Raw genomic sequence first — 24,312 nt, forward strand, 5'->3', positions numbered from 1 at the left:
TTTTGCAATGCCCACCATATTACAGTGTATGGATGGGTGCAGAGCAGCCCAGCAGAGATTCACAGCTCAAGGGGACTGTATGGAAGGAAGAGGCAGCTCAGGACTTTTTTAGCAGGAAACTGTACTTCAACAGGAAGCAAAATTGGGGAAGAAATGGGAATTCAGGAGGAGTTACATTTGTTTTTTTAGGTGGGGAAAGTAGGTGATCCTGGAACTTAAAGGATAAAGTTTTAAGGAACCAGTAGCTAAGGGAGAGAAAAGCCTGTTAAAAAGCCGTAACACTGAGGAGAGGACTGGGGCTGATAAGTCAGCAAGCAAATGGGAAAAAGGACAGGGCACAGGGCATCCAAATGGACAAAAGGTATTTCAAAAACCTTTGGATGGGAACATACTGAGATGATTGTGTCTGCTAAAACACAGTCCCTTACAGACTTTGGAATGGAGCTAGTGTTTTTTAAAGGCTTATGTATGCTGAAAGAGGGGACTCACTTCAAAATTTATTTGTTTATTATTTAAGCTGTGTTGATTTCGGGGTGAACACAAATGATTCTGTTAGAATGTACTTAACTTGCTTTGTTTAATTAATTTTGAATTTCCTTACTTCAATATAAATCAGTCTAATATTTTAAAATGCTCCCATACAGCCATCCTGCAAAGTATATTACTCTTCTGTCATCAGCAGTCCTAACTGCAGTATGTACTGTGCTCTACATGGCATTTGATGTTGCTGTTGGAAAATTTTACTGTTCTCTTTAGTAGCAGAGAAATCCAGGACCTTGCAGCTGAAAATAATATGCCTTATATGGTTCCTCAAAAAGTCTACCTTATATAGTTCCTTATATACAGATCCTGAAAAAACAGGAACAGGGGCAGCACCTTGAAGATTATACAAATATATGTAAAATGTATTTTGGCAGAAAGTGGTTGAAAATTGAAGCACCGAAAAATTAGCTACTTAGATGCAATTTTGCATAAAAGTATTCAATATATCTTGTAAAGTTTTAATCCAGCTCTTCATGCTTTATTTTGTATATTCTTTCATTTCATGGGCATAAATACTAGTGCAGTTCATAATGAGAATTTTTTGAAGACTGAAACTTCCCCGAATATGTTGTGTCAATTGCAAATGACACTGCTACCAATGTCAAGCCAAATTTAACTCTGTATTCCAAAGTAAAAATGTTAAGAGTGACTCAAAACAAGGCTTTCTTGTTCATCCCCCCATTCAACTCCCTTCTCTTCTCCTTTCTTTTTCTTTACTCTCCTTTCTTTTTTGAGCAAGTCACATTTTTCCATGACTTTCATTCTTAGGTACAGCTGAACTTTTTTGATGGAATTAAGAAAACAACAACCTATGACCAGCCTAGCAATATGAACTGATTGCTGGTCTGTTTATAATACTTTGAAGGGGAAGAGCTATTTAAAAACTTGAGAGGTTATGCTCAAATAAAAACAACATTTTATATTGGAAAATTTTATGATAATAATAAAGGTGATACTACTGGCACTGCCTGAAATAGCAATATAAATGTATCATATTGTTAAGACTTTTTATATTAAGTGTTAGCTTTTAGATGGATTTGAACTTTTTTAGCACTTGATTTAAGAAAAATGAGACCTGTAATAATCTGCTTACTCTATTGTTTCATACAAAGGAAATTAATATGGATGTGAAATGAAAACTGATTGCACAATAATATAAAGTGCAAGATTGTTAGACAATGCAATAAAAAATGAAAAATATAACACTGTAATTCAGAGAATTCACAAAGTTCTGTATTTTTGAATCCTGAATTTATCTTAGAAAGATTTGTTTGCACTTGAAGTTCCTGAAATAAATGAACCCCCAATTTTATCTCCCTGACCAGAGGAGTGTGAGTAGTCCAGATAACTTGGTATGTAAGTGAGGAAACTGAAAACAAGGAAGACTATTAAATATAATCCCAACAATAATAGTGGGTACTATGGTATTGTGCAGAAGATACTATCATTTCCTGAAATTGAGGAGATGGGTGAAATACAGTCAGAACTCCCTTTGGTATTCCCTTCACACAGAAGCATAGAAATATTTTATTAAATATTAATAACAACATAAAAGACCTTTGGTCTTATTTTCATTTTAATTAGGCAGGATATATATGCCATTCACTTTGAAGCCAAATGCTACTCCTTTGTATTAACCTGCAGGGGGTACTAGAAAATTGAACCAAGTAGCATTTAGCTATTTCTCCTCCTGCCAGAGATAATTAACATCTACTCTTGTGCAGACTCTTACTGTTACCTGATCCTCATATACAGGTTTCATACTCTCTTCCAGAGTTTGAGCAGTAGGGTGTGAAATGCTGCCTCAGCCCGTTTCTTACAAATCTGCAGAACTCAAGAAAGTTATTAACCTTCAACTTTAACCTGCTAAACTTAGAAGGGAAACTTAATCTCCTAATGAAATCAGATTGGAGAGACAAAATGGACAATAATTCCAGGAGGGAAACAAAGCCGTGTGTAATGCACTGAAACTGTTTCATTTTGTGGTGCATGACAAAGACAACTGAAGAGCCGAAGAATGATAGCTGGTATGACAGAAGAGAGTAGGAAATTTTTTTTTTGACACGTAAAGCTAAGGCAGGAATTAGTAAGAAGCAAATGAAATAAAATGGTAAGAAAATAATTGTAAGAAGTCTGTGGGGTTCTAGACTTTTGGCTAGCTGTTTATGCAACCTTTCTACCTCATACACAGATTTTCCAGACCACCTCTAAAGCCTGAGAATTGTCTTAAATGGGGCCTTGGAGCTGCTGATGTAGCAGCCATTGATTCTGGGGCCTCAACTGGGAAGAACCTTGAAGAGCTGCCAGGCTTCTTGGCCAGCTTTTGCCTTTGGCTAATGGCCTTGGGCATTCACTTTGGCCAGAGCTTGGTATACTTTAGCCAACTGTCCAGGTAGCCTAGTACTTCTTTTTTCTTAAACATAGCATATTTAGCTTGGTCATTCCACTGCAGAACTGTTCTCTTGCCAATCCTTCAGTGTGGGACTGGACAGTTGTCTTGGCTAAGCTTCCTCAGAGTGAAAAGTCTGATGAACTTAAATGAGTTACACACATTAACCGATAGGAAACAGAGCTGCTTTGAGAGGAAACCCGCGTGGGTTCTGCTCAATGAAAACAAGTATGTTTGAATACTCTGCTTACTGATAAATTCACATTTTTCTAATGATTATCAGAGAAAATGTAACAAGTTTGACTGTCACTATAATGCCTTTTGACTGAAATTATCTCCTTTGTACATAAGCATTATGAAACATGGCGCATTTTTTCACTAACCCTCTCTTTCATAAAATATATGGTTCTTCTTTGATCATCCAATTCTCAGTATTTTGTATATTTTGTTTCCTGCTCATGTAAAATTAACATCATTCCCTGTTTCCTTTACAATTTTTAGCCTGGTCTGGGGACACAATTATTCATTTCTCCATATAAAAGTACATGAAGGGGATAATGCTTCATCTTACAGGAATGTTATGAAAATAGATTTCAGTAGTATATCTGTGAGGAAATTGGGTAGTGGTGATGATAAAAGGTTTGCTTTTTCCAAAACTTCTGTGCAGTGAAGGAGTATGAATAGCTTTGTTTTGTCAATAAGGTGAAAATCAAGCAAACAACAGCTTCCTTCATTTTCTAATTGTCCTGACTTTTTAGACAAAATGTTAAGTGATCAATGTTAATATCTACTTTTTCTAAATAAACTCACATTAGTCTGTTTGTGATACATTGATATATTTTCCTGTGTAGTTTGTAAATTGTAACAGGTGTAATCAGATTTTTAAATTTAAAACTTCCACATCTGCTGTTCCTATCATCTTAGGTTTCACCCCTCTGCTGTTAGAAAAGCCAATGTAGCCTGTTACATGGTGGTTAGTGGACTTGGATTAGTAATGACCACAGAGGTTGCAAAACAAATTCTGATGTATCTCACTTCCCTTGTTCACAGATATAGGGGGGAGGAATGGGTAGGAAGCAAGCTTTTGTTAGTGCATACAAGTTTTTAGTGCTTTTTTGTTTCAATAAATACATTAAAATAGCAACCCTCCTAACCACTCATTTATGGATATTACAAGTGGACATTTTCTGTGTATAAGAAGTATTACTACTCAAGAGTTTTGAGGCATAGAAGATAGAAAATATTAGGCTAAACTTTTGTTTTTAAGAAATAATAAATTACTTAAGGGTTTTGATGAACAGAAAATCAAACGTGATAATCTTTTGTTTCTACTAAAAAGAATAAACAAAACCACCTGATAAAGCTTAAAAGATAATCAAATGTATTTGTTTCAGAGGTACAGTAACTGAATTTAGGATACTCCTACAAAATACAGTTATGCATCATTTATCCTGTAACATATAAAATGCAATTGTTCAGAAATATTTGAATTATATTGTATGATTGCCATCATGACATTATAGAACACAGAAGAATACTTGGAAAACACAACTAATCCATCTCCTGATTTCTCAGTTAGGATAATGTAAAGATAGAATGGAATATCTGACATCTCTGATTTTGAAGCACAGCTTTCTAGTTTGTTTTGGCCCCATTTTCAGCTGCCGCAAGGCTGATGATTGTGGAGTAAGTCACGTCAATATACCAGGCCAACGTAAGACAAAACACGAAATTTGGTGTACCTATGGTCAATGTTAAATTTGAAGGAAATGAAGAATATATCTTTTATATCAGTATGAATCGTGTAACTTTGTTTTTAATTGAGTAGTTTACTTATTTGGAGATCTGTCATTACTGAATAAGAGTACAGAATCTAATTCTTTCCATTTCATATTCATTTATGACTGTATTATATGAGAAAGAAAAATAGTTTCCAAACTCATAACGAATTTACTCTATGTCTGGCATTTTTCTTCAGCATCCAGAAAATTCAACAAATGAAATGGCAATTGTGTAGTCTGCCTCAGAAGAACAGCTGCACAAGTTAGTTCACCACAAAGCAAGCTGAACAAAATGATTTATGGAGTACTGTTTCCTTAATTATTTCACAGAACCTTTCTGGCTCTGGAGATTTGTTTGAGCCAAGTATTGCAAATCTGTGAATTCTAGAAATAGTGGATTTCTGTTCTTCCTTCTTTACCTCCATTTTTCATCATGAAAGCAAAAGCTGTTAATCTATTGTAACTTTATGCTAACAACTCTATATTAATGTTCTTTATATTTTAATAAGATCTGGGAAGCCAGTGTTAATCAGATGACTGAATTAATCTAAGTTTTCTCTTATCTAATTCTAAGCTAATTCTTGCTCTGACAGTTTTGTGAAACTGTAAAGCAAACTGGAACAGAGTGCAATGAACTTGACATGGATATGAAGAATTAAGAATTTTATTTTACTTCTAAGAATTTAGTTTCTCAGAAGCCTACCCTGATGCATATTTTGACATTATGTTGCATATGAGCATCAAGAAATGTGAATGACTGCACTGAAACTTGATTTATCCGAACTAAAAGGATGAAGGAAGTCAGTTTAATTTTGACCTTTTAGTTCAGTATGCTAATATCAAGAGTACCTGACAGAAGGAATTTCTTAGTTCATTATGAATAGAGTGAAATTCTCCTCCTATCCTGGGCCCTATGAGGTCCTCATAGCTTCTTGGCTTTGTGATTATGCAGAATGATGAAACATACTTATTGGCCAGAGACATTTGGATGGTCCTAAGAGTTTTTTCTAGACATTTCTAGAAAATAATCAATTGAAAGGAAGTCCTTATCTGCCCAGTTTCTGGGAAATACAGTGATGATCTTGCAAAAAAAAGAAAGAGTTTAGGTGCTTTACACAGGGTCACTTAGAACTTTGTTTCCAGTTACAATCATTTATTCTAATTCCCTGCAATTGCAGGCTTACTCCCTATACTCAATTGCCCAGTTTTTTTTCCTTAAAAATGTCTTTCTCCCCATACCTTCCCTTCCTTTATGTGTGCCTTGAGCATCAGCTGTAGTTAGTTTATATTGGCAGAAAAGATTTCTTAATTTTTGATGGGGAAGTAGTTGTTTCTTTCCCATTCAGCATGTTTGCAGGAAACCACCACTGCTCTCATATTTAGAGAGCTAAAATGACCTCAGGCAGAGTATTGTGAGGGATCATGACTGTGTTTAGTCAAATAAGGAGGATGAGGCTGTCTGTGGGACTCAAACCCAGCAGCCTGAGCTCACAGCTGCACCTGACCCTCTGTTCTGTTCTGAACCAGTAAGGAGAGGATGTTCTTATTACCAACGCTGGGGAGTTATCTGTGCAAAACAACTAAAATTGCTTCTGTTCAAGGATACTCCATACATTCAGTATGAGTACCATGTAAGATCACTGTTGCATTAATGGCCTAATTTTTATTGGTTGTATTTTATTTTTATCTGTTCAAGCAACCAGAGTTTTCTTTCACACAGGTTCTCACTGCTATGAAATAGTACATGGCTTGAGTACAAGCAACAGGCTAGAAGGGAGGGATAAATTTACTTTAATAAGACTTTTTCAGGTGTAAGTAGGACTGCTAAAATTCTGAGGATTCAGTTCAATGGCTGAACTTAATTGTCAACCAAAATCAAGGTGTAAAACTAAAATGTTTTGTTTCAGATTAATTTTTTTTTTTTGTTTCACCAGAAATGTTCTAGAATCTTAAGAACACCTAAGGAAATAGAGATGTATGACAAGGAAACAGATGAGAGAGACTGAGATAGCAAAGTAGACTGTCTCAAATCATATTTATGTTTTGTAACATAAAAAGGCATAAGGGCCATGCTAACACATTGCAAGCTTATCTTGCTTTTGGTATTCCACCAGATATCTCCACAGAACACCTACAGCTCTCTGTGTGACCTTCAATTACATGTGCATGGTAAGATACAACCCTGTTTGACTAGGATTAAAAATGGAGGTGTGATAAATGCTTTCTATTTCTGAGCTGTTTCAGTGGTGTACTTCCAAGAAGAATAAATGTTACAACAGTCTGGATAGGGAAGAAGGCTGGCAGTAACTAGGGTGAAACACATCCCAGGCTTAAGATGAAACAGAAGTAGTAAGTCTGTTAAAAAATATGATTTTATCTGAGAAAGAAAGAGAAAAGAGACTGAGGCCAATAAGGTGATGTGGATTCATGCTTGCTCATCAAATTTCTGACCTTGCAGGCAAATGGACTCTTACAAGGCTTGTCATTCAGCATTTTTTCTTAAAGATTCCATGATTCTCTTCAGATTTCAAGAGTAAAGTGTCCTTTATTTAAAGATTTTTTTTTTCTTTTTTTTTAGTTTCTTGCTCAAATGCCATGTGTTCTCTGAAGGACTTAGGCAGTAATAGAGCTTTTGATGTCTCCAGGCTCCAATAAAACGTTCCTAACCTGCTGAGGATTTGGGAGAGCACTAGCACTGAATCTTTAGTCAAGCAGATGGACTGCTGCCAGAGAAGAGTCAAAGGATCTGCATGTAGGAGTGCCCTAAGAGATCCAGAAAGTAGGAGCAGCGCCCGGGATGTAGCCACAAGTAGAAGCACAAAGTGTTCAGCAGTAGGCTCTGGTCACTTCAGAATAGTCGTGCCGGAAGAGCAGGATGAGGCCAGCTAGTGAGAAGTGAGTGGTGCTTCCTATCTTGTTGAACCTTAGCATTTGTTATACAAACTATTCTTAATGACTTACGTTAATTAAAATATATTTGTTATTTTTTTAGTAAGTGCAGTGCAGGGCCCCACAGATGCATGGCAGCTATTCTAGCTCTTCCTATTGATGTGGGCTCATTTCTTCATTACCTCATGTGGGTATAGCTCCTAATGTCTTTCTTCCTGGAATCTGGATGTAGGATGTAAGGAAAACAAAATTAATGTCTAATTTCTTTGACCCTTTAAACTTTAAAGGTCCATGAAATCCAACTCGTATGCGCCTGATTAGGTGACAGAAGAATATAATTAGCACTAGTTTCTCCACCTATGGGGAAAGACTTGCCATTGCATACAGCCATGTTGCATTGCATGCTGAAAACAGTGACTTCGGTCCTGTATTACTATGTCACAGCAGGCAAGAGGAACATAAAAGATGTTTTCTTAATGTATTTCATTTCCTTACTGTTCTAACTGTCTGACAGCTGAATACTGGGAATAATCACTTATTTAGTCTCTTTCTTTGTTGTTTTCCTCTCACATATTGATTTCTGGGGTTTTTTTCAGGAATGAAAAAATGGCAAGAAGGTGATGCAAGAGCTGTAGTTAAGGAAAAATGTCTGAGTAGTCCGAGACAATAAAGTGTTAAAATACCAGTTTGTGCTTATTGGGGTAGGTCCACTGTTGCACAGGAATTGGCTTTATACAGAAATGTTTATACTAATGTATCTTAAGTTCCAATTTATGGACGGGTTTCCTTTTTGCTTTGCATATTATTATATTAATGCATGCCAGCATTGAAGGGTTTGGCCCTTTTACTGCCCCACAAATGGTTGTAGACATTATGTTATAGCCTAAGTACCAGGCTAGGTGCAGTATAGCTACAGTGTATGCTTCCTTGGCTGGGAGGACATTTTACTTCAGATGAAAAATGTGCTTTGTATGTACAAGTTCATTTTGCATTTATTTTTCAGTAGAGAGAGTGCTCTGCCTTCTCAGGATTTGGTAGCTGGGCTAGGTGAGATTGTGTTTTCCTACTGTCTTGTTGAGTTTGATGTTTTCCCTGTGCTCCCATCATAATTGCCACCAATTGTCCTTTCTTTAGTGCTGCTCAAGTCACAGAATTTCAGGGATGAATAATTTCAGACATAAATTCTTAAAAACCCATTACTCTGGAGGAGTTGAAACCAGATTAATTTGATAGTAGTGAGGATAGGAGAAAGAATAGGGTTAAGGAAGAGGAATTGGTTTGGGAGGTTTAGCAGATTTCTTTGCTGTGGGAAGGATAAAAGGGTAGATTTCCATAAGGAGAGCACTGAAGTGAGGAAAACATTCAAGTCACTTGCTTTTAAGCAGTGAAGACTTCAGATATATTAGTCAGTTTTTTGCTTTGCTTGTTGTTTCATCATTTCAATTCTGTCCACTGAAAACTGTAGTAATTGACCCAATTTCAGACTGTGATCTCATTAAAAATATAAGTAAAAATAGGATACTACCATGGTAATTATTTTTTTTCTTTCACTTGCCCTAGGTAGTGACAAAAGTTTTTCTTGTGTCTGTTTTTTTCTTGTCTTGATTTTCACATTAAATGAAGTTTAGCGGTCATAGTCAAATGAAAAGTGTAAGAATATGGACTAGAAAAACTATTTATTTAAAATACAAGTTAAATAAAAGTTCTCACTCAATATTACACATAAATCCCACATGATTTGTGAAGTATGATCATACAGAGCAGTACTGGTCTAAACCTCCTACCTGTTGTTACAGCTGAGTAATGATTTCATAAATGTGTGGGTGTAATTTTGAAACTGGAAAATGCCTTCTTGTGGGCCATTAATATCTATCTGCAGCAAGAAGACTTATGTTTTAATCTGTATCTACTTCTGAATTTCATTTGAGGTGACTTAATACATCCTCAAATGAAATACCAAGTTCCTATATGGAGTAATAGGAAGGCACATGGTTTTACTGAATATCTGTGTGCTCATGCTAGTTGCACTTGTGAACACTAAAGTAAAAGTTAATAAGTAGATTACAGTTGTTGGCATTTCTGGTTTTTTTTCCACAAATAATTTCAGTTTAAAACCAAATAAGACATATTGTCAGTGGCATTAGTAATACCGCAAGTCCTGGGAGTCCATGGGGGGGTAATGCAGGTCTGTGCTTCTGAAACAGTATTTTGTCTGACAGTGGAGTTGTTTGTACTGTGTTTGTGAGTGAAATGTGGAGTGAACTCCTTACACCAGGTGCAGAATCCCTTTTGAAGTGGAGTCCATTTTATAAACTTTGGGTTCCAGATGCATTTCTTTGGTCCCATCCATTTCACATACGCAGCCATCTGCTAGGAAACCATCTTCTATTTTCTCAATCTACAAGACAATTACTTATTTTGAAAATAAATTAGTTTTTCTAAATTACATGGCCATTTAATCTTTCAGCACAAAAGCTGTAATTATTTAACTGCTAGTGAATTCTTAAAGTGTATTTACACTTCCTCTCATGCATCTTAAGCATTCGTGCATCTTCAAGCCAAGTACTATATTCTTCTGATTCAAGCTGTCACCTTCAAGCCACCCACGCATGGCGGTTTGGTATAGGCGTTTTCAAGAGAGATTTTTAAATAAACCAATCCACAGATGCAGATGAATAGAACGGATTGTGAAAGTTAAGGACTGATTTGCAAATTAAGTGGGCTGTTTTGGAGATGGGGTTTGCCACAGCCAGGCTGGCACAGATAGCAAGTCGTCCTGCCTCTTGGACCTCAGCTAGGGAGATTGTGTCTGGTGTGCCTGTGGGGCTTTCTTTGGCTTGACTGACAAGCCAGACTTCTATGAGCACTTTGGGCAACCTAATATGAAATTTTGCTCAAAAAACTTCTTTTCTCAGTCATTACAGACCCTGGGGCAACCTCAGGCCACTGTCTCAGGCTTTCCTCAGATCTCCAGTCTTTTTCCAAACAATGACTTACGTGGCTATGTAAGAGTGGCTTTACCTACCGCCCGCTCTTTGTCATCTCAGTGCTTTTTTTTCCTCTTGCAGAGATAATGTTTTGTTTCTTTTCTTCTCCATCACATTTTCACCGTCTTCTTTTTGCATCTGTATTGGTGTCTTTCCCAGTCTAAGCTGGTTTTGGTTGTTAGTCAGCTCTCTGGTTTGTGCTGGGCAAGTACTCTTCATGTTTCTTCTGAGACAAAATTGGGGAAGCCTGAGCCCATAAAGATTTATATCTGGATTTAAGTTAACTAAAACACGTACAACTTCTCAGAATCAAGGCCTAATCTTGGAAATAGTCTCTTGGAAAATTGGTGTTAAGTATTATCTAGGTAAAGTGTTTAGACATTTAGCATGTTTTATATTTTGAAAATTGCTTAACTTAGCAACAGATGGCAAGTACTTTAAAAGTGGAAGCTATGTTTGTTACAGAGACCTTTAAAATACAACATAACATGACTGAAAAATGTTATACTAAAATAATCATTTTATCCATATTAGTTTTTTCATGGACTTATGTTGTTGAAGATTCATTATTATGAACAGCAGCTTTCTGCACTCCATATTTTTATGAGTTTCAATGGAAGAGTGAAAAATATACTTAGAGTTTCCTGCAAAAAAATCACAAGCATACATTTTACTTGAATAATTAGAAGGTTTGTGGATGACAGGCTTTGGTTTCACCACTAATTATTAATAAAATGTCAGACGTGCACAGTACTCTTTAAAAGAAGAAAGCTAGAAACCTGTTGGTTAAATTAATTTACTGAGAACCAAGGGATAGGGTAGGATAGGATAGGATAGGATAGGATAGGATAGGATAGGATAGGATAGGATAGGATAGGAAAGGAAGACTGGTTTTTACTTGACTTAATAAACAGGATTATTACTGAATTAAAGTTTGGATTTTTTTTGTCAGAACACGATTTTTTCCAATATGTTTTGACAGTGCTGTCAGCTATGAGAAACTACTGACTGTAGATATTCTCTGCCAGAATGATGAATCTATTTCCAGTAAGCTCGTTGCTTCATCTTGTTGGATATACTCTTGGGCATTTATCACGTAATTCCCTTAATTCAAACCAGTTGTGTACATATTTTGTAATTGATGAATTACTGACAGTAAATAAATATTCATGCAAAATCAACTATTTGTTAAATTGTAAAAAATACAGTTTAACAGTTTTTGTACCAGAAATTAGCAGTCTTTTGTTAACTGTGTCTTTTCACTGTAAACAAACTTTAAATATTAATTAGTGTAATCTAAAAATGCTATTTACAAGTATTACGACATTGAGTATATACCATTTCAGGTAAGAACACATTACCATTGCAACTGTGTGTTAAACACTTTTATCAACACAATGAGTAATACCAGATCACTAGTCCTTGAAATAACATGTCATTAAATTTGTGAAGATGAAACAACTATTCTCGCATCAAATTCTGCACTAAACTTAGATGAAATGCCTCGGTTAAGTAACGTCTTTGAAGACCGAGTGTTACTTCCTTTATTTCTGATTATAGTTGGCAGATATTATGTGTTCTTTGTGTATTACCAAAACAGAGCATCTATCTGCCGTGTACTCCATCTTTTCTTCATAAATGGATGCAACTTTGGTGTGTTAGATGTATTTTAGTGTGTTGTTTGTGTTTGATTAATTTGGTCTTACAGCTTTTGTGTGTGCATATATCTTACCCCTACTACTGAATATATATAATTGATGCAGTGAACTGTTGGCTTCTGTTCTGTAAATATTAATCAAAGAGTATGCTCCTCTGCTTAATGGCTTCTCAGTGTAGGAGGCAGCCAAACAACTATAGTCTGCTTTTTTTTGCTCTTTAATCATTATTGTGTAAGACACTGACAAGAACAGTTTTTTTTAATCTATAAACACTATTTCATGCTTAAACATATCCATTGTTTGGTCAAAGTTATGAAATATTGTTGCTCAATGAAACTTTGTTTTCAGCATTTCCTGGTAAAGCAGTAATAGAAGAGATAAAACAGTAAAGGAAGGGGCAGATAATTAAGTAAAGAAAAATATTAGGAATATGTGCAAGAAAGAAGCAGAAGATGAAGAGTCAGTAAATTCAGCCTTGTATGGTTTCAGATCTTATGATTTAGACAAATAGGTTTCTTTAATCAAAAGCCAAACTGGATGCATTTCTGGATTCCATGGCTGTGGTGAAAGGAATAATTTGTGACTAAAATATTCCTAAGGAGAATAAGGTAGACATTTTTTATGTTCCAATGTGTGCATAAAATGTGTGCAAGAATAGATGTTGATTAGTGTGACAGGTTATTTGGGTGAGAAATTAAAAGATGTTCAATATTTAAATAAAAAATGCAATAAATGTATGTTTGTGGTGATGGTACAGCTCAGTATCAGAAGCGGTGAGTTTCTTGAAAACACAGCTCACATTTTTCTGGCATGTAGGTCTGGTTTAAATTTGATAGGTAGAGCTTTAGTCATTCTCCATGAATGTCACTAGTGAGGCAAGCCAAGGCTGAAGGGAAGGCTTATACTTCAGGGTTTGTACTGTTTTTTGGGTTATGGTGTGGGGTTACTTTGGTGTATGAGCATCCCTTGCCCCTTTCAGAAAAATGTCTCTAAATTGTGCTGTTAGCAAAATTTTACCCCTAGCACTATCACTGGTTTAGCTTTAGAAAATTAGCAGAATTAGCAGAATGTACTGAATAGGAATTCCTCTTGCTGTTGCCTGTTGCCCTTGACCATTAGGACAGTCTTGCTAAAATCCTCTCAAGCATTGTAGGATCATAGAGAACATCACATTATTTGTTTTTACTAATGTTTTTGTTCTACAAATTTTATTTGAATTGTTATAATAATTTCTTTCATTCTTCCAGTTTTTGCCTGGAAAATATATCTGTTTTTGTTACAGATCATCATCTTCTAATATTCTGGACAGGCATAAGGCAGAAACAAACCTTCTGCAATTTTGTATTATATAAGGTGTTTAAAGGCAGATCTGGTTTTTTGGAAAGGAATATAGTAGTACTGAGGCTTGTGGTTTGGAAAAAAAGAGTAGTAGAAAGCTGAATCATTAAATCACAAAAGCTTTTAGTTTGTTTGCTGTCAGTTTATTTAAATCAGAAATGTATTGGAAGTATTTTCAGGAAACATCAGTAAGAGAACTGAATGGCTTGAATAAAATACTGGTGGCTTAATCTACCATTATTTAGTAGAAATTAATATATTTTGTTAGTTGGGCACACATTTGCACAGTGTTATGAACAACTCCTATAAATATTCCTCTTGCATATATACATGTATTTTTATATGAATATATATATAATATATATATATTTATATTTGAATATATTAGCATGCTCTTGCAGAAATAACTATTTGGAAAGAAATTTTTGCTTTCAGACTGTTTGTATAAATTGAGTATTTGTTTCAGATCCATATTAAAATGGTAGACCTTGTGATTTTCAAAACCTTTCTCCTGGATAAAGGCCATTTCCACTGTTTTAATTCATAAACGTGCTTCTGTGATTTGAATCTACCTCTTCCATTTTGACAATGATTATTCCTACATTCTCGTTGTTTATTAGTTCTCAAAAGTTAATTGTTAGTCCAGCTAAGCAATCTTCTTGTCTGGTTAATGTAGTTACCGCTTAATGACCTTCTGAAAATGCTGCTAAGTCAAAGAAGTTTTTAATGTGCTAAGGACAGCTAACTGTTATAAAGTTAAATGCCTTTCTCTGCTGATCTGAACCTGCCATTGTTCTTCCCTAGCTTTTGTAATCGTGCTTTAAGGTTGCAACAATAATGCAGGAGTAAGACAAGACACAGCCATGGCTTCTTAGAGACCTTGTCTAGTAGTGGTTTTAGTTTAGTTTACATATAAATATGGTCCCTAAGGTGCAAGTATTAGAATGGACTACAGTCTTGTTAAGGTATATATTATTTTTAAGTATAGTTCTTTGAAAGTGGTGACTTATATCATAAAAATATATAGTGTTGAAAAGAAGCAGAGGGTTTGGATAAGTTAATTACTGTCAAGTAGTTTTTGTTGGGCTTTTGGCTGATATGAGTAAGGTAACTTCTCTGTAATAGAACAGAATCTCTATTAATAGTACCTCTTTTCAGTTATTTACATGTCTTTCTAAGGAACAGGGCAATTGATTTCAATTTAGATGTAGTCTGAAAAACTGAAGAAGGTATTTAATAATGCCTTTGTACTAGTTGAATTTCTGTATGTTTATGTAATTGTTTATGGAATTTAAAATGAAAGTACTTGAAATGAACAAGGAATCTACATTTGTGGTATAGATACATGGGAAACTAATTGTTGCATTTTCTCTTTTTACAAACTCTAGGCGGGACACAAAGATTACCTCGCACAATTGGAGTGTCATTGGCAAAAGAACTAATCTTCTCTGCACGCATTGTAGATGGTGAGGAAGCAAAATCAATAGGATTGATTAGCCATGTGGTAGAACAGAATGAAGCAGGGGATGCTGCATACAGAAGAGCACTAGCTTTGGCGAAAGAATTCTTACCTCAGGTATAACAAATAACTTTGATTTTGGTTTTTAGTTTTTACCAAATAAGAAGACTGAAAAAGAAACAGCTTTATTAAAGAGAACTGTCACAAAATTATGTATCAAAAAGCCATGCTAGTTATGTGGCAAGCGATCAGAAGTTTTCTCTCTTGTATTGAATGGTGTTTGTCAATTATTTCATAGAGAAGAAGAAACCTCCATCAATCTTCATCTTGCCATGATCTGGTCGGTGTTTTCATTTTGTGTTCTGGCTTTCAACTTTTAAACAAGAAAAAAAAATAGTCTACAGGTTTTATTTTTTAGTATAGCAATTATTGTAGTGGATTACTTTGTTGCTGTTGAACACCTCAGAAGAGAAGCAAAAGGTCCTAGGTAGAAAATTCATAAGAAGCAGAAAAATAAAATAATTAGTGAACCACTTTATTGGATCACAAGTGTAACAGCTAAAATTTTTCATTGGAAATGTAAAATGTCATATCTGAGGTATGGCATTTAATGGTGGTTATTGAAAGACAAAAATGAAAAGTACAGTAAAAATTTTAACATACAGTGGTTCTGGAAGGTTGATTTATGGTTACAACTTCTTATTGGAACTGCCTCATAAGCATTTGGCTTTTCCCAAATCAGCAGGCCAGCAGGCCTGAAAATCTAGAAGCTGATGCTGAAGGATAGGCACAGGACTGAGATGATTCCCAAAGATGTCTTGCTGTTCTGCAGCACATTGGGAGGGAGTGTGGAAATCCCTCTGCTCACTGGGGATCTCAGTCACTCCCAGGAGAGTGTCATCACTTGACCAGTGCAGGCTTTGCAATAGTGTACTGTAGGTTTGAAGCTTGCCTCGATTAATTTTATTTCATGATCACATATTTTCATGTGTCTCCATTGTGTGGTAGTAGGGACATATGATTGACCTTGAAAAGACCTATAATGATGTCTCTTAAGGTGGCCATTCTGAGCCTTGTTTTGAAGGAAATTGATAATGCTTAACAAATGTGGTTGCACTCAGCACCTTTGAAACATAAACCAAATACATTAATTAGGTTCTTTTGAAAATAGTATACTTTTATTTTTTCTCAATATTCAAACTATCAGTTTGGATGTAAATGTCTACTATCTGACTTATATACTATAAATTTAGTGAAAATCCAAAGTCTAGATGGTCCAAATATAAGAATATTGATGTGCAGACTCTTCAACTACAAATCTTGCAGATTTTGATGCTATATGAATAAACTTTTTCTCTCATTTTAGGGACCCGTAGCAATGAGAGTTGCAAAACTAGCTATCAATCAGGGAATGGAGGTAAGGATCTGTACTTTCCTTGAGAGTAGGCCAGAAGTCAGGTTGGCAGCAGTTGTACTGTGGTAAAATTATTTTTCTAGAACTGTTTTTAGCTTGTCATAGTCTTTCGAAGTCTATTTGGTGAAAACTTTCTAAAGAATGAGAATGAAATGTAAATTTTTTATATCTCAGACTCCTGAGATGCTGATTTCTGTAAAAAGGCTTAGTAACCTCAGAAGTGCACTCTGCTAATTAAGTAGAAAGTAAACAGAAACTACTATGAACAAATTGTGTTTCAAATCTCAGGTGGGAAAAATGATCAAAGTCATACTCTGTCAAGTTTGTCAAGCTCTCAGTGTTTAGTAACTAATAAAGTTAAAAGCTGAAGGGCATATTATTTATTTTTAATAATTAAATAATGGTTAGCATTAAAATTGTACCTGGAGCTTGATTTCATGTTTAATTCTAATTGCCACTCCATTTTGTACACTATTGACCTAGCTCTAAAGCTCATTTAAAATCCCATCTGGATATGTATTTTACTGTAGGTGTACAGATCCTAAGACTGAGTTCATCAAGTTGGTCATACTTAAAGTTAGGCTCTGCACCAGTCCGCCTGGTAGCTCAATCTGGTGCAAGGAAAAGGGGATCACATCACGTGTAGCATCTGAATCCAAGAAGATTAATTTGTCCTTTTTTCTTAAAAGTCACAAAAGCCACTAGTGATATATTTGAGTTCAGCAAAGCATAACACCAGTAAGTGGTGGCCTGAGAACCAAACTCAGATGCCATTGCATGAAGAGTATGTTTGTTAGGTCTCCACAGCAAGTAATGGTGGAATTCGAGATTTAGTTCAATACCCAAGGTTCAAAATGCTACAGGCTATGTTATCTGGCTACCAGATATAGTGGATTGAAAGGTCAAAATAATGGTGTTTATAGGATTAAGAATGATAGGATTAGATGGATTCTGAATGCTCATTTCTAGTTCAGTCTTGAGGCCCAAGACAAGATCTATTGTATCAAAACCAACCAAGCCAAATGGTCATCCAAGCTGTTGTTACAAAACTTCCATGGCACAGATTTCATGGCTTCCCTTGGTAACCTATCCTATAGCTTATCTCCCTTTGAAAATTGCTTGTGATGCATAGCCATAGTCCTTCCAGTGGTCAAGTGGAGAGCTAGTGAATCCTGCAGCATATGGTGCTTAAGACAGATGGAGAAATAGTGAAGGCAAAAATCAGCCTTTTCAACTGTTCAGAGCGGCTCACAAAGAAACTAAATGTGTTAAAAATAGATGATGATGATGATGTAGGATAGACATTGGGTTCTTTTTTTTCTTCTATTTTAAATCCTTTTTAAAGCTGAGTTTGTTCATACTGTTCTCGTATGGCATTTTGAAGATACGTTGTTTCAGAAAAAATTTTAAATAATCCTGCAGTTCATCTTTTCCCCTGTAGTAAATGAAATTATTATAAATGTGCAGGTAACTGATGGTTTTTCCCTAACCAGATGACTTGTAGTAAAGAGCAGACATTTTTTGAGTATATTACATGCTAGCTGTATTACCAAATCAGGATTCTGTTGCAGAAATACTAACCACTCTCACCACGTCAGTGTAGCATTGCTATGTTAAAATAGTGTAGAAGAACTTTGCAGAAGTATTTTAGTATGTGGCATATACAAACACAGTATTTCTGTTAGCTGTGAGGAAATAATAAAGTTTTAAAAAATCTTCTAAAAACCATTGTATTCTTTTCCCCAGGTCGACTTAGTAACAGGTTTAGCAATTGAAGAAGCTTGTTATGCTCAGGTATGTAAATATGATTACATGGAAAAAACACAGAAAACAGGCTTTGTTGGTACCTGTTATGAAACATGCAGAAATTCATCTCGAAATGGCTCTGTGATTTCTTCTGCAAACTTTTTGGCATTTTATTTAAACCTTCCATCTACTTGGTCTGATCTGTAAGGAATTTAAGGAGGGCGGTGTAGTTCAGGACAATAACATGTCCCCTACCAGTACTGTTATGGTGAAGGTAGTGAAGCAGTACCAGCCATACCCCTAGCCAGTCATACACTACCATGCTGGTCCAAGGACTGCCTTGCTTTTGCTTTGTTTTGGTTTAACATGAAATAACACAAAGGACACTTAGCTGACATGTGCCACTAATTGCATATGTGCTAACCAATAAAAAATTGAGACAAACCTCTTTGCCTGTGAAACATGGGAATGATGTGTCTGAGTGTATGTTCGTGGACTTTGAGACAAGTTTTTTATGATGGAAATAGGAGCATCAGCATTATATGCTTATTTAAGACATTTGGTAATCAGATTAATAACCTTCTTCCCTCCCAAAAACCCAAAATGAACCCAACCAAAAAAACCCCAAGAAACTCAAACCATGCAATCCCCCCACCCTCAAAAACAAACCCTAGAGAATTTCTTGCACTCATCTGTTTGGAGAAAAGGTGCTCCTTCTCCACCTAAATTGTTTATCAACCTTATGTCATGCCCTTGAAGTGTGTGATACATTCCTATATCTGACTAAATAGTTTTAATTTTTCTGTTGTGTTATAATTTTTCTGATGCATCCTGGATGCATTGAAGAACTAGGATTTGTATGCAAATATTTTCCTTGGTATTGTTTTTTGGTGTCAATAATGACTTGTTCCTCTGCTCATTGCAGACTATTCCAACAAAAGATAGAATTGAAGGCCTTCTTGCATTTAAGGAGAAGAGACCTCCTCGCTACAAGGGAGAATAAAAGAATCTGATGCCTTTAAAATACAGGGGGATAAAAGTACTTCTATGAGGACCATTAAGGTGCACTTTCCATCTGCACCTGGAATATCACAATCACCAAAGTAACAGCAAATCATACAGATGTTACAACATTTTGAATGTGTCCATGCCTGTTCGAAGCCGAGATAGGAATGTGTGTCAGCTCATGCTCATTACAGTTTCTGATGGTTGATCTGCGTATTGGCAAAGTCACAGGTTCATGCAGCATTTTTAAAATTTCACGTGTATGAAACATACCATTCCACAATTGAAAAAGCTCTGTAAATTCTTTACATAGACAAAATGTATCTGTGATGTTAAACATAAATCTGCTGTATCATTTTATCAAAACAAAAGCAACTACTGAACACCAAAAATAAGAAATTGTACCAAATATGCATTAAAATGATTCTGTATATCACTAAAAATTATACTTCAGTATTCTACTGGAATATCTATATTATTAAGCTAGGGGAAATGAAAAGGATTATCATTTAGAAAATATTAAGCTTTGTCTTACACTATTCTAAGCAAAATTAAATTCACTTTAGCACTTAATGGTGTCCTTTTGATAAAGTTGTTGCCATTATATTAATTTGATTCTATTAAATGAAGACATTTTTGAGGCCAGCCTTTAATTATACGTTCTTGTATGTTAAAACTGCCACTGTCTTGCATTTTCTAACATCTCATCTGGTCAGCACTGCCGGCTATGAAGGAACTTGATTTCACTTGCCCCAGTTATTTTAAATTTTTGGTGATTGTATTAAAGATGTTGTGCAGGGATATGTCTAATATGCTGTAATAGAACCTAGAATTATCTTAATCTCCAGAATATTCCTTTTGCAAATTTTATCAATGTATATTTATATACAACTGGGATGATATTGAAAGGTTCTTTATTTTGTGGTGGCCTCAGAGTTCTTTTCATACATTGAAAGAGAAATGTGCTAGGTTACAAGGTAAGAAAACTTGTGATTCATACTGTGTATTTGCAGTGGACACAGCATATACAGCAAATGCTTGGAAATAACTCATAGAAAGAAGTTTTATTAATTTGATTGGAAAATAAATATGGCTTAGCAGTCCAAGGCTGTCTTTTTACATGAAAACAAATTTATTCATGCTGGGTTACCATTGGCTCCTGAAACTTGTGCATGCTTTGCTGTTTCTGCAACATTAGCTATGGTCACTGTCCATCTCTATGATGATAAAGCAGCTCATCAACATGAAATGACAAGAACTCATTTAAATTCATATTTAGACATATCATTACATGTAAATTGATTATAACTGGTAGAGCTCACACTTTGTTGACTGGTAAACTTGCTGAGTCGATCATTTCTTGCACAATAATTTGCAAATAAAGTACTGGTACTTGTTTTGATAGTCATAAAGCCTAGAGGGTCATTTTCTCGTGTTTTTGAAATGCTAACATGTCATTTTCATTTTTACTGACTAGGAAATAATTATGTTAATAGGAAAAAAAATATTAAGTGTATGCTGATGAGTTTCTGTTGCATAACTTTGATATACAGTCTGGTTATTGAGCTACTTCTTTTTCTACCAAACACTGATTAAATAGTTTCTGTGAATGTCTTTTTAAAAACATCTAATAACTTTAAATACTGTGGCATATGACTGTGTAGATTCATGCCTTTAACTAGTAGTTTTGATCACAGAAAATAATTTTGCTGTCACAGTGGTCTCTGCATTCCTTTTCTCAGGAGGAGATAGTGTCATATCATAGCACTTTGAGTTCCTTCTTTGAAGTCAACAGTTTGAATATTATTACAAAGTGAGTATCAGTAGGACAATTTTTAAAGGTACTTTGGAGTGATGTTGAAGTAGTTCTGGAAAAACAATATTTTAGCAAAAAATGTGGTAATCACTTACTGTCTTGTTTATTAAGTGACATGTTATGATGGCTGCAGTGCTCATAATAAATAGCAGTTTAGAGCTCTGCTTCCACAAGAGGGTTACTTGTAACAGAAATGCTCATGTAGAGGCTGACTTTTCCTTATGAAAGGTATAATCTGGCAAATCCTCCTTCAAGCATTTAGGCACAACTCTTTCAGTTCCTGGTAAAGCCAAGCTTTTCTCCACAATACCTCATGGATGAGTGAGCCCTGGCCTCCGCTGGTTTTCTGAATGGCTGTCTCATGGTCCCTACACATCAGCTTTTTCTCCTGTTGCTGCTGAGCTCAAGTGTATAGTGAACTCTTCTTCACTTCACAGAGTTGGATATTGAAAAGTTATAACACAGGTAGGTTCATTACCTTCAGCTGATAACTTCTCAGCATTTGTACGTTCAACTTACTAAATTGCCTGGAGGGTTTCATGCAGAAATTAATGTGTGACTTTATATAACACATATAATTTTAGCCGTTAATCTAGTAAACTGTTGGTATTTTCAAGATTACTGAAATAACTCACATTCTTAGTAGTTTTACTAAATTACTGGATGAAGTTTTCATGCTTTTCTGCATGGCTCTGGTCAGTTCAATGCTTTTGAGTAGCTCACCTGTAATGAAAAAAAGGTGTTTTATTTATTCCAAGGTTATGTAATGATACAGTTAAGTGCTCTTGGAGATGTCTTCTATTGGACCTTTTTATGACATTTGCAGTTGTTGGTGCCCAGTTATTGTTGAAATTCTGTCAGTCTATGTGAAATTAGTCATAGTCCTACACCAAGATTCATATCAATGCTTTTCTAGAACTGCTTTTAACCAGCTGCATTTAGAATAGTAAACATCAGGATGTATCATTCTCAGCTGCTTCATATTCTACTTAGTCATTGCTCTTTAATGCATTTAATCATAGTCACAGTTGCTGAAGAGATTACCACAGGAGAGGGCAGAATATCATGCTACTTGGAATCTGGTTTTGGGAGACTTAGGGAGTAAAGTAAGGTGTTTTGGCACTAGTGCCACTTCACATACCAAACCCAACTGATAGATGAGAAGTGAAAAGAGTAATTGAAATCTTAATTTATCACTGCATAGTCTACTTACTACTTTTTCATGCAAGAAAATTGCTGAAATGGTGTCTGCTGAGATTATAGAGGGGATTTATTTGCAATTTTTAAAAATGTACTTAAAAAATAATTGTTCATTTGAGTGGTGTGCATTGAATAAGATGTGCTTTCATGTCTCATTTGTGGAATGTTCTTGAACCTAATGACACTGCTGAAAAGCTGTAGGGCTTCAGTGTCTGCTGAAGCTGATGCAGTCTGTGTACTCGAGGTGTGATAAAGGTCATGGTGATGTGGTTAAGATGTTCTTTTTCTGCACACTTTTAGAAAGAGATCTATCTCCAGAAATGAGAAAAAGAAAAATTGCAAGCAAATAAGCCAAAAGATGAGTTGTTTTCAGCTAAAGGTAATACAGTTTCTGTTGTCTACTTTGTGGGATTACAATGACTTTTTTTTCTATTCGTCCTTTTTTTTTTTCTGTTGGCTTTTTCTTCCTCCAAGTCTTGGACATGAATGTGCAGGGAACACTTCTAAAAATTTGTATGGGTTGTCTTCACTTTAAGAACATTGTTATTTTATAAACGAAGTTAGTAGAGTTTAAAAAATTTTCCTGAAACATCTTTGAAAGATGTAATCAGAAATTACTGTGTTATCACTAAGGATTAGGTAATATACCTTTTTTATTATAGATCTAAATCATGTTCCATTTCAAGCTTGGAACAGAGTTGAATAGAAGTTTCTGTAGTTATGCAGAATGTGCTGTGTTTACACAATGTGTTCATTATGCTTTATAATATATGTGTGTGTATACTGGCATGTCATATGCATGCATATGTATGTATATGTGCATATATGTGTGTGTACATGTAAATAAAATTATCCAGACTGTCAGGCAAGACCAGATCAATACCTCAGGATGTCATACTACTATTCTGCTTCAGGAAGTTTTGAATTTGTTTGTGCAAGAGCACAACAAGCAAAACAGTGGACCCTGCACAGCGCATACCATGACTGCTGCAAGTGGGCATACTTACCATGTGTTCTGTAGCACAGGAATTCTGCTGTAGAAGTAGCAGGCAAGTAGTGAGGGTGTGCATGTGTGTTACCATATATCTGGTCATGTACATGTGGTAGTTCAAGGCTAGAATAAATGTAGTAGGAGTCAAAGTGAGTTCTTAAGTTTCAACAAAGGTGTGGCATCCAGATAGCACATTCCTCCCAGTCCTATAGTATCATTTGCTCCTGCAGTTTGGAGAGGCCTGCAGCAATCATGAGCAGCTCATTAATCAGCCAGTGTCATAGATTATAAGATCAGTGTCTACCCCCTTTAAATAAGTCTAGACTTAGATTTCATCTTCAGCTTTTATCTAGTAGATAATTCTTCCAAGGACATTCATTCACATGGGAAGAAATATGAAGTATGTTAAAAGAATTTATTACAGAGGGTGTGAACATTCTGTGCCAAAGCTAACTCCTATTGCAATACTTGAGTTCAAAATAGTACATTAACCCTCTAAGGCATAGTCTGTACATGTATGTTTATAAACTCTTCAAAGTTCTGGCTAGTGAGTACAATCCTTTGATTATAATTTCTGTGTGTATGCTAATAAAGCTTTTGAAACATTAAAGAGCTGAGAATATGGTGCAGTTTTCTTGTTGCATAATATAACCACTTTGAGAAGAACATGGAAAGTTTGTTATTTTTGTAAGGAACTTATACATCAAATTGTTGCTTCTTTATTCTGGCAGCTGCTAATTGATTTAACATTTTCCCTTAAGCATAAGGGACTTTGTGATATCATCTTTGGCTCAATTCTTTTTAGTATGTTAAAGATTCTGATGCCAGTTGTAGAATTTTTTTTTAAATGTGTCTCTTCCATGCAGCTTAGAAAGACAGTTAAAAAATATAATCGTAAGGATAGAGTTGTGAAGGTTGTGTTTTCGTGACATATAAATGTTAGTAATACATCTGTAGGCTTGTGTGGAAGGGTTTGACTCTGCATCTTTTGTGTAATAAGTCTTTACTGCTGGGACTGTTGCCTTCAAAGCTGAAGTATTTTTGTAAATGCATGTGAGTATTCCCAGCTCGTGACCCCTCAGGGTGTGTGGTTCAT

At 35.4% G+C, this 24,312-nt stretch overlaps 1 protein-coding gene and 1 long non-coding RNA gene across 4 annotated transcripts in view; one reads left to right on the forward strand and one right to left on the reverse strand.

Moving 5' to 3' along the window:
* Window positions 1-20,312, forward strand: part of AUH (AU RNA binding methylglutaconyl-CoA hydratase) — a 110,610-nt gene extending 90,298 nt beyond the window's left edge. For 2 of the 3 annotated variants that reach the window (XM_048290953.1, XM_048290951.1), the window contains 4 exons: window positions 14,974-15,161; window positions 16,411-16,461; window positions 18,205-18,252; window positions 19,130-20,312. In XM_048290953.1, coding sequence (XP_048146910.1) covers window positions 14,974-15,161; window positions 16,411-16,461; window positions 18,205-18,252; window positions 19,130-19,207 — 365 coding nt within the window. In that variant the 3' untranslated portion in view covers window positions 19,208-20,312. The remainder of the gene's footprint in view (window positions 1-14,973; window positions 15,162-16,410; window positions 16,462-18,204; window positions 18,253-19,129) is intronic. The other variant, XM_048290954.1, reaches the window with a different exon arrangement.
* On the reverse strand, window positions 20,107-23,528 carry LOC125319620. The gene is made up of 2 exons (XR_007200831.1): window positions 23,233-23,528; window positions 20,107-21,748 (listed from the first exon to the last, which is right to left on the reverse strand). It is a non-coding gene; the product is annotated as an uncharacterized LOC125319620 (long non-coding RNA).
* Between the last annotated feature and the right edge of the window lie 784 nt (window positions 23,529-24,312).

Source organism: Corvus hawaiiensis, chromosome Z (genome assembly GCF_020740725.1).
Source record: "Corvus hawaiiensis isolate bCorHaw1 chromosome Z, bCorHaw1.pri.cur, whole genome shotgun sequence".
Classification (NCBI taxonomy): Eukaryota; Metazoa; Chordata; class Aves; order Passeriformes; family Corvidae; genus Corvus; species Corvus hawaiiensis.